This window comes from Setaria italica, chromosome IX (assembly GCF_000263155.2).
Source record: "Setaria italica strain Yugu1 chromosome IX, Setaria_italica_v2.0, whole genome shotgun sequence".
In the NCBI taxonomy this organism is placed as follows: Eukaryota; Viridiplantae; Streptophyta; class Magnoliopsida; order Poales; family Poaceae; genus Setaria; species Setaria italica.
Window position 1 is genome coordinate 34,355,587 of NC_028458.1, and position 11,224 is coordinate 34,366,810.

General features: G+C 42.6%; 1 protein-coding gene across 1 annotated transcript; it reads left to right on the forward strand.

Moving 5' to 3' along the window:
- The first annotated feature begins 2,468 nt into the window (after window positions 1-2,468).
- Window positions 2,469-6,155, forward strand: LOC101767314 (peroxidase A2). Its single transcript, XM_004983408.3, has 4 exons — window positions 2,469-2,769; window positions 2,895-3,086; window positions 4,943-5,105; window positions 5,317-6,155. The coding sequence occupies exons 1-4, from the start codon at window positions 2,530-2,532 to the stop codon at window positions 5,748-5,750; spliced, it is 1,029 nt and encodes a 342-aa protein (XP_004983465.1). The 5' UTR covers window positions 2,469-2,529; the 3' UTR covers window positions 5,751-6,155.
- Window positions 6,156-11,224: the final 5,069 nt, after the last annotated feature.

Genomic DNA, 11,224 nt, shown 5'->3' on the forward strand with positions numbered 1-11,224 from the left:
AAACATTTTTGAAATGCTTTTATGCTATCAAACTCTTATTTACAAAAAATACACTGAATAATTTCAATATTATCCCCATGATATTCTAAGGCCAGGACTTAGGACCATGGAAAAATATGGTCGTTTACAGTACATGCATAGTGCCATGAATATTGGATAACTCCTTTTCATCAGTAGATCACATTGGTAATTGCCAAAAAAAACCTAATGTTTCTAGTGTAAATTAACAAAGTGAATAGAAAGGGAGGTCCCTACTGATTATATTAAAAATAACAAGAATTCATAAAGAAGAAAAATAAATGAAAAAGATCACTATTTTTTTTATTCATAGAATGAAAAGTTTAAAATATATACTCTAGTTCACTGCAGAATTTTAAGAGATACATGCATGGTACTCTCACTAGCTATAAATTCATTGAATGATAATAATGTAAGAAGGTTGAAGCATTCTCCTCCCGCAGCTTTCAATTAAATTATTGAAATTTAGACATTTTCATTATAACATTGAAGACGATGGTCATCGACCAACAATATTCGAAAGGAGTATGGAAGATTTGTTTTGACCACTCAAGGCCTGGCTAGATTTTTTCGGTTGAAGCATTCTCCTCCACAGCTTTCAATTAAATTATTGAAATTTAGACATTTTGATTATAAAATTGAAGATGCTGGTCATCGACCAACAATTTTCGAAAGGAGTATGGAAGATTTGTTTTGACCACTCAAGGCCTGGCTAGATTTTATCCTATCTATTTATCGTTGTGCCATGTATACTTCGATTGATCAACATATCATGAGTATGGAGATGAATGCATGCTAGTAGCTGACGTGATGCAAGTTATATCTTGGAAATATATCACGATGTTAAATTTCTTGTGGTGTACGTAGACACTGCCCAATGCTATGAGATCACACAGCATTTGTTTTGTTGAAAATAAGTCTACTAGATATTACACATCAGATGAACTTGCCCCACAAAAAGAAAGTGAACTAGCTAGTTTCATAAGTCGCACTGCCTAATAATTAAGAACCCTACCTACTTGTTTTGCGCACGTCCATGTGCAGCTAGCTGGTACACACAAGCAATGCAGTAGTCATACTAACAGCGAGCAAAGCCGACAGTTCTTGACGATCATGCATACTACTTGATTGTCTATCTGTTTGTCTATCTCTATCAATGCTAGCTGATATGTGTTAAGGTCAGTTGTGAATAGAGATGGTGATCGAATGATCTTGACACCAATGAATTCGTGCTATACAGGAATAGCTTGTGCATTATTTCATTTTTCATAATGTACAACAAAACACATATATGCATTGGTATTAGGTATCACCACCTGAGCAACTATGGTGAAAACACCTCACATTTTTTAAAAGCCACGAAAGTTTATCCCAAAAACATACTTTTAAGTTTAAAAAATTAAGACTTGCCACTTCAATAGTTCATCTTATATATTATATACTTTGTGCAAAAGTTGGGAGTAAAACTTTCTCTAGTTTAATTAATAAAAACTGAAACATTTTGTGCAAAAGTTGGGAGTAAAATTTTCTCTAGTTTAATTAATAAAAACTGAAACATTTTGGATGAATATGCAAGTAGATAACAATTTTTTTTCTCTAACTATATTCACCCAAAGTATATCTTGTTTAAAATTAAACTATAATGAGTTTAAATATGAATTTCTGTGGCAAAACTATATTAAGACATGGGATGTGGAAGTACCAACTACAAATTTATATTTATTTTGAAAAGTTCAAAGTACATTTTTTTGATGAATTTTAGTTTCATTATTTTTAAAATGGTGAGATGTTTTCACCAGCTGATTCACGGCGAATGACATGTGTAGAGGTACATGGCACTATTTCTTGTACTGCGCTCCAGTGTATGCAAGACAAATATATGGTGGGTATACTCACGGTGTCAGTTTATAAGAGCTTGGGGGGAACCAACAAGGCAACAAGCTTGAAAAATCTTTACCCTCAATCAACATCCATGATTGATCGATCATTTGGTCAAGCATTTTGAGAATATAGTTGAAGCGCATGTATTTTTTTACACCATAGCATGCAAAAGGCAGCTTAGGACTTCCCCCTTCTTTTTTTGTTGGGACTCAACGCAATTTGAGATTGACGTGTTCATTCCACCGATGCTGACTTGTTAACTAACAACCTCATCAATCATTCCAGCTACAGTACGTACTTCCTAGCTCCGTTCCAAATTATAAGTCATGCTAACTTTCTTAGAGAGTCAAAACATCTCAAGTTTGACCATTCATGATACGTAATAAGTACCATTAGTTTCTTCATTAAATATATTTTCATAGTATATCTATTCGGTGCCATAAACTTTTATGGTCCTTCGTATAATTTTGATTAAATATAAAATGGTTTGACTTTTTAAAAATATTGGAATAATTTATAATTTGGACCGGGAAAGCAGTTATCAGGCTATAAATCTGGGGCGCGTGTACTGCCACAGCATGCTCGTGTCTAAGTTGATATTTTGACATTGCATGACATAGGTGCCTAGAGATGGCTTCCTCCCATTCTCCTCGTTCTGCCTCCGGCGCCACCGCCGTCATGGCCGTGCTGTTTGTGGCGGCCCTGTGCCTGCACGGCGCCATGGCGCAACCGCTGCGCGAGGACTACTACGACGGCACGTGCCCTGACGCCTATAACATCGTGAAGCAGGTGCTCATCGACGCGCACGAGTCGGACGAGCGCATCTACGCCAGCCTCATCCGCCTCCACTTCCACGATTGCTTCGTCCAAGTAACCTTCCTCTTCTCTCTGCTAGGCCGCCATGCCCGTGCCCGTGCCCATGCGTGATCATGCAGCATTCACGATGCATTATTGTTTCATTGGTGAGTGTGGTGATGACCGTTTATTGTTCATAGGGCTGCGACGGGTCGATTCTGCTGGACAACATGACAGGGATGCAGTCCGAGAAGGAGTCACCGCCCAACAACGGCTCGGCGCGCGGGTACGAGGTGGTGGACGCCGTCAAGTGCGCGCTGGAGGACGCCTGCCCTGGCGTCGTCTCCTGCGCCGACATCCTCGCTATCGCCGCGGAGATCTCCGTCGAGCTGGTACGTACCCGCGGCTGCCTAGATACAACCTAGCTTCATGGCATACTATACTACCATTGTGATCATTGATGGACGTAGTCACGTAGCGGCAGGTGCGCGGTAGCTTTCGATGAGGGTTGAGGGGCATGCATGAATCTTGATTTGACCGTCAACAACATGCTATAACTTTATTGACACCATTTAAAAATTATAGGGAAAAAATGATTGCGTAGACATGTCGGTGCATTCATGCAAACCGAGGGTTCGTTTGGCAGGGATGTAGCTGAAACGGCTCCGACTGTGGCTTCGCTTTTCTGGTAGAGTTGAAACTATTTTTGAAAAATGTTTGGCAAAACGGCTTCTTAGGAATGGATGTGAGAAGTCAAATGTCCTATATGCCCTTGGCTGTGTGGATTGTTTGAATGGATAATTTGAGTTTATTTGAAATTGAAAAATATTTGAAAAAGACTCCTCTCTATTTTTTCTTCTTTTCCCTTACTACTTTTTTTCTTTCTTTCTTTATTCTCCCTTATCCGTTCTCTACTCTGGCTCCCATCTATCTGCTTTGGTCAGTCATCATCCTCTTTCTCCATCTTCCCCGCAAGCTGCCGCCCCTCCGTCCCTCCATCCCAGCCTCGCCATGCTGCTTCCCATGTTGCTGCTCCACCTCGCTGTGCCGCTTCCCCATGCTGTGCTGCATGCTCCTGCCATTGCTCCCCTGCCCAAGCGCGCAGGGCCACGGCTAAGGCATGAATGGCAGGCGGCGTGCTCCCGCCAGCGGGTCGACGGTGGCGAGTGGCGTGCTCGCGCCGACGGGTCGGTTGTTGCGGGCGGCACGCCCGCTCTAGCCATGGAAGGTGCAGCTGGCCTCAATCATCGGCAAGCCTAAAGCCTTCAACCTCTAGGTACAACACGATTTTGGATGCAATTTCAGCTGTGATTTGCACCAAGTTCATGGGCAATTTGGTAACAGCAGGTGTGGGGAGGGGGAGGAGTTGTGGGGAGCTAGTTTTTCTGCTCAAGAGAGCTAGTATTGCGGGGCTTCTTTGGTGGAACTGTTTGGCTGGGCTTCACCGGAAGCTGGTGGTGAAGCCAACAAGGGAGCCCTGTCAAAGAGGGCCTAACTTCCCATGTCCTTTCGTCAATATATATGTCCATTACGTTTGGTTCGGTACTAATGCGCGAAATAAGTACCGGGTCCAAATTATCAGTCCTCGAAGGACTTTTAGTATCGGGTCAAAACGTCACCTGGTACTAAATGTCACCCTTTAGTACATGTTGGTGTTATGACTCGGTACTAATACTCCTGGATCATTTTAGTACCGGACAATAACACCAACCGGTACTAAAACCGGTACTAAATGGTACTCCATGCGATACTGGTGTTATTGCCTGGTACTAAATAATACTTCACGGGATACTTCAAAAGAAAAGCATATCTAACTCCATGACATGTGTTATGTAGGTAAAGTGGTTCGAAGGTTCGTGCGAGATTTGAGGTCATGAGTTCGAATCCCACAGACAGCGCACACGCATATTACGGGGCCTCCTAGCTGTTCGTGAATTTTTTCATTATTTTTTGGACACAAATGTTGCATTTAATACTGGGTATTTTGGTCGGTACTAAATGACATGACATTTAGTACCGAAGAAGTGATACTAGTGGCGCTGGTACTAAAGGGTTCCGACCGATAATAGCTGGAAGTCAATCCTCCAGTAGTGTTCAATGATTTACACATGGTAGTATGGGAAGTAGCTAGCTACTGGCCACAGCTTACGTGTCTACATGAGCAGACGATTAATGTACAGAAAAGCTGCTAGAAATATTGACACGTAAATATTGATTTATAGCTAATCTGCTCGTCCATAACATGCAGTCGGGAGGACCCAGCTGGGGTGTACTCCTGGGAAGACTGGACGGCAGAACGTCAGACTTCAACGGCTCCCAGGACCTGCCGGCGCCCTTCGAAAATCTCACCACGCTCCAGAGTAAGTTCCAAGCCGTCGGCCTTAACGACGTCGACCTCGTCGCCCTCTCAGGTACGCGCGTGAACAATAGTTGGCATATATTCTACGTCGAATTTTCTAAATGTATAGATAGAAAATTCTATGTACATAGTAAAGTCTATGTACCTAGAAAAACTCAGACAACCTACATTTTATACTACATTTTGTAAAGGAGCATCACACTATTGCTCTGACCAACGTTAACGCCCCATCTGTTTCTCTTGAATGCATGTGACCCACACAGGGGCTCACACGTTTGGCAGGGTACAATGTGCAAACGTCGCCGACCAACCGGCCGACCGGCTCTACAACTTCAGCGGCACCAACATGCCGGACCCGACCCTGGACTCGGCTTACCGAGCATTCCTATCGCAGAGGTGCCCGAGGAATGGCGACAGTTCGGTCTTGAACGACCTCGATCCAACGACGCCGGACACCTTCGACAACCACTACTACACCAACATCGAAGTGAACCGGGGGTTCCTCACCTCCGATCAGGAGCTCAAGTCCGCACCCGAAGCGCAGGGCACCACGGCACCGATTGTCGATCAGTTCGCGAGCAGCCAGGATGCCTTCTTTGCTAGTTTTGCACAGTCCATGATCAACATGGGGAACATAAGGCCAGTGACGGATCCATCCCAAGGGGAAGTCAGGACAAACTGCAGAAGGATCAACTGAAGTTAATCAAGGAGGAAAGAAACTGTGCGTTCGGTTTATTTATATACTTGATTACAAATAAGAGCTCAAATTTGGCTCCTCAAGTGTGATGATATTAGATATACTTTTCATTTTCCAACTTTAATTATTTGTTTCTGGGAGGCAAGGAGGAACTGCAGATCAAGGATTTACGCTCATGTCGTGTGGATGAATCAGTTTGAACAATGTTTTGAGAGCCGGAAGGGGGAGCTACGCTATATAGATGTGTCTGTGCCCATCGTGCTCCCAGACAGTGGTGTATCCAAGATGAATGTAACTATGTTTTGTTGGATGTATCCAAGATGAATGTGACTCCCCTCAGGATGAACAATGCTCTCATAAAAAGATGCAATAAAGTGGAACTTAGTTGCACTTTTCCTTATAAAACTCCTCTGTCTTCTCTCCGTCGTATACAAAAACAGATTATATGTTGTTGCAATGTGTCCAGTTGCTCACATAAATCATGTCGGTGAAATGTGTTATATGAAAATTTAGTGTTATATGAAGAATTGATATAAGTGAGCCAGATAAATGATTGGTAGTTGCAAGACACCATTAATCCGTGACAGGTCTTAATACGACCTAACCATTTATGTGGCCTTTAGGTTAACAGACAATTGGAAGAGGGATATCCTAGGACGGACCATTCAAATCCCCTCAAGCACCCATCATGTCCTCATCTAGCAAAGTTCCACACACGATCTGCAGAGATTAAATACATCAACATTACTGGAAAACTTCCTATAAGTATCAGGTCTAAACCCCCTTTCATCTCGTGGTTGATGGAATCAGGCCTACGAATTCGGGAGTACAAGTCTTAGCCTTTAGTACCGGATAACTTACTCGGGACCCTTGCACACACACGCACATACTGTCACTACAGGAGAAGTCCCTATTAGTACCGGATCCAAAACTCATTTAATCCCGGTTGTTGGATCCGGGACTACGAATTTGGGACTCAAACTCCCTGCCTTTTAGTACCAGACAAAAAGTCACACAAGTCGCACGATTTTTCACGCGAAATATGCACGTGCGCGTTACGTGGGATTCGAACTTGCGACCTCTTGCCTCGCGTGTAACTTCCTTACCATTTCACCTACACAATACATGTGATTGAGTAGGAGATGCTTTCCTTTTGAAGTCAGTCATGTGGGACTTTTTAGTACTAGTTTGTAACACCAACCGGGATTAAAAGTGACTTTTAGTACCAGTTGGCACTACAAACTAGGACTGAAGCCTTGAGAAGCATTAGTACCAGGTTGGTATTATAAACCGGGACTGAAGTGTATGTTTTAGTACCATTTAGTTTTACCAACTGGGACTACAAAATTCAGAGCCGGTACTAATATGGCATTAGTATTGGTCCAATGCGCTTTGAGATTTTTGTTAAGGATCGATGTCCATTTTTATACTAGTGCTACCTTCCAACATCACGAGAAAACCCATCCCTCCAACCATATTTGCCACCATTCCACCGTAATCAATCCTATTGTCCGTGTAATCCATCCCACTAGTTTCACGACAATCCACTCCTATTTGCAAATGCAACCAACTTTGCTAAACCTAATCCCCACCACTATGGCAATATGGCAGAAGTTCCTCCCACGCCATCAGTCAACCCAGGAATCTATGTCGTCTTGTTGTGGTGTTTTGATACAAGGATGAAGAGGTGGAGAGCTAAGAGCCCAACATGCCTAATCCGGAGGAGGAGGTGGACGTGTTAGATAACGACTCCATTGGGTTGGACTGGCCGGTGCTGACGCTAAGAAGAGGCAGAGGAAGCAAGATGAATATTGTTGATGACCAAAATTGACACGGCTAGGCTAACCGGAACATCTTGTTTCCTAAAACTGGAGCTTCCGATTTTGTAGAAGTTTCAAATCACAAATTAGACTTCACAAATTGCATAGCCCTTGTCAAAACAATCCAAATTCATATGTAGATCTTTTAATTTGGACTCCAGATGAGAAAGTTATGATCATCTTACAAAACTACACCAGGGAAAAATGGGAGGTACGGGTTTTGTAACTGGAGGTTCCGGTTTTTATTAGGAAAGTCCTATTAGATTTGGTTTTAAGCGTGTTCGTGATGTATATGGTCTCTTCACGGGGTAAGATCTTCCACCCTATAAATATAAAGAGCCGCAGCAGATTGAGGATATCCAATTAATAAAAACACATCTTTTATCTTTTTACCTTTTCCTTTACCGCAGCTTTTCCAACCTTATACTTATACTTGATGTTCTTCATTAATGGGATGCGTATAGTGGGTTACTTCAAATTAGGTGTTAGTTTAACTTATTTTTACAATGGCACACATGGGTAATTTACATGAAGATTAGCGAGTTACTTTTGATTCTTTTTATAATGGCAGAAGTCAATAATTTAGATATAGATTTAGATGATTACTTTACACTATTTTCTTAATGGCACACGTAGGTTTTTTCGGAAAATATATTAATCCAAGTGCAATGATGACTCGAGTTTACTGGATTGGTATCTGGATGATCACTAGTAGAGAATTGGCTTTCGATGCGCCCCCTTTTATCCCGGTTTAAAGTTGACCCGGGACAAAAGGTTCACCAACCAGGACTAAAGCTCAGTCACTGGTGGGGGGCTCACCAACCAGGACCTTTTATCCCGGTTGCAAAGGCTAGTGGGAAAAAAAGACCCTGAGAGGCCTTTTATCCTGGTTTGAAACACCAACCGGGATAAAAGACCCCCCCCCTTTTATCCCGGTTGGTAACACCAACCGGGATAAAAGGGTCGAGAGCCTTTTATCCCGGTTTGCAATACCAACCGGGATAAAAGGGGGCCCTCTATCCCGATTGGTGATTCAAACCCGGATAAAAGGGTCCCCAACGAGATCACAGAAAGAGGACTCAATCACATCGAACCATTTTATCCCGGCTTGTCATACCAAGCGGCATAAAAGGGGCTCTTTTATCCCGGTTGGTGTTTCCAACCGGGATAAAAGGGTCCCCCACGAGTTAATACAAAAGGATAGTATCCCCTATATGGTCAGATGTGATGTGTAGGTGGGATGTCAAGGAAGTTACGCGCGAGGCTGGAGGTTGTGGGTTCGAATTCTACACAGCGCGCACGCGCATATTTTGCGTGAAAAATCGCGTGACTTGTGACTTGTGGGGCCCTCCCGGGATTTCTTCTTTTTTTTTGCAGCGCCTGGCATGGTGACCTATTTTTAGCCCGGTTGGTATTACCAATCGGGATAAAAGAGGGTCTTTAGTCCCGGTTGAGTGACCCGGGAAAAAAGACCCCCCTCTTTTGTCCCGGTTGGTTTATCCCGGATGGATTTTCGGGAGATTTGCACCCTACCAACCTGGACTAAAGGCCAATTCTCTACTAGTGAATTGTGATTTTTGTGAGAATTTTTAGGATTTATCTTTTTTCCCTAGCATCGTCTATTGAGAATTTAACATGGAGGCTTCAAAAGTAGTCTCTAATTAGTAATAGTAAGATTGATTTAGTACGCAGAAGTCTATAATTTGTATGCTTGTGCCCACTTTATGATATAATCATATAGTGGTCCTATTTTCTCACCATTGTTACTATATTTTTGCGACGATTTCTGCTACTTTAATTACAACAAGGCAAGTGGTTAAAGCATAAGATGCAATAATTGGTGTGGAATCATTTCCAAAATAGTAGGACAATGGTGCATGAAGGGACCGTAACACCCTAAGAAGGGAGGGGTTGAATTGGGTGTTTTAAAAATTGAGGCTCCAAACACATTTAAAAACCTATTCCAATTTTGATCTTGATGTGTACTAGGTTTTTATATGTGTTTCTATCTCTACCGCAAAAGAGTTTTGCACCCTAAGATCCAATCCTATAAACTACAGATGGTAATTCTAGGAAAGGTAAACACGGAATGTAAAGTGCCATATTAAATACGGAAGGTAAATGGGGTAGAGAAGGCAAATTCCTAGCATAGACATGGTGATTTTTACCAAGGTATTGAAAAGCAAAGCTTTCCACTAGTCCTCGATATTGGAGCCCCTCTCAAACGAAAGCCTATGCAAGGGCATAAGCTCCCTAGTGAAGTAACTCTGTAGGATAGCCGAGAGTCTTCCCCACACGCAAGTGGGTCACTACATAGCCTCTCCCAGATGATCCTCACTACACTTTACTTAGTAGAGCTTTAGCAAAATGCCTAGGTGCAAGAAACATGGCCCCATTAGGCCATAGTGTGTGATCTTAGTGGTTGAGTGACAACATAGTCATTGGGACTAATGGTTTGTCAAGCATGTGCCTTCTAAGTTTTATAGGTTCCAAGAATGCAAACCAAACTATTGCAAGATCTAAATCATGGTATTCAATGATCCAAATGATGGTATCCAAGTATCCAAGCCATAGTATTTAATATTGTAATATGGTATCAAAGTGTCCAAATGACGGTATTCATGGTGCTCAAATGATGATATTCAACTTAGAAAAAAATAGCACCGGATGATTCAATGGACAACCAGAGCAACCATCGGAACAATTGGTACAAGTTACAAATATACTTGAGTTGTAGCAAGTACGGATGATGCGGCGGGTTCCCTTTTACAAGCATAGAAGCAATGCACAAAGAAAATAGAGAAAATCCTAAGGCACCGGATGATTCGATGGCTAGAAGATGGAGGCATTGGACGAAGCATATTTACTTTGAAATCATCTAGAAAGTTTCAGGCCAAATCCTCTTCAGCACTGGATGTTCCGATGTGTGTCGAATCAAGCATGGGATGAATTTGTGTCTCAGACGAAAGTGAAGACAGGGCACTGGATGTTCTGATGGTTCATCAGATGAATGTTGATGCTCATTATTTACACACTTTTAGTGCTTTTTAACTAGTGTCTTCATGCTTATTCTTATACTAACTCGCCACTTAGCACCTAAAATAAACCCATTGTTGCATATGTGGTGTATTTTGGAGCGTATTTATTTTGACAAAAAATATGAAATAATCAAGGGAGTTTTCATAAAGAGCTTAATAGATATTTAAACATGGGTTATTGAGGGAAACCAGCATGCGGACGGAGAGGACCAGATGGGCTAGAAATGGGCCCAGGCCTATCGGTCTGGGACTCTCTGGGCTGATTGACCTGGCCCATTCTTGGACCCGGTCGACCTCCCGTTTCTTCAGCATAAAGTCTACCATGTTGTCTAGGATTTTTTCACCAACAATCGACCCAAAGACGCTGCCTATGAAGGACTATAAATAACCCCTCATGGATATCAAGGAAAGAGAGTTGGAGAAGAGAGAAAACACCACGCAAACACCATCCACCGCAGCCACAAGGAGGAAAAATGGAGAGAAGATTGGATCTAAAGGAGGCCACGCGAAGCGGAGCACCAGAGGAGGGGAAAACCTCCCAAGCCGATCAGCTGAGTGCCCAGGCTGATTGGCTGGGGGCTTTCTTGCCCAGTCATTGTCATCTTCAGTCCAATTG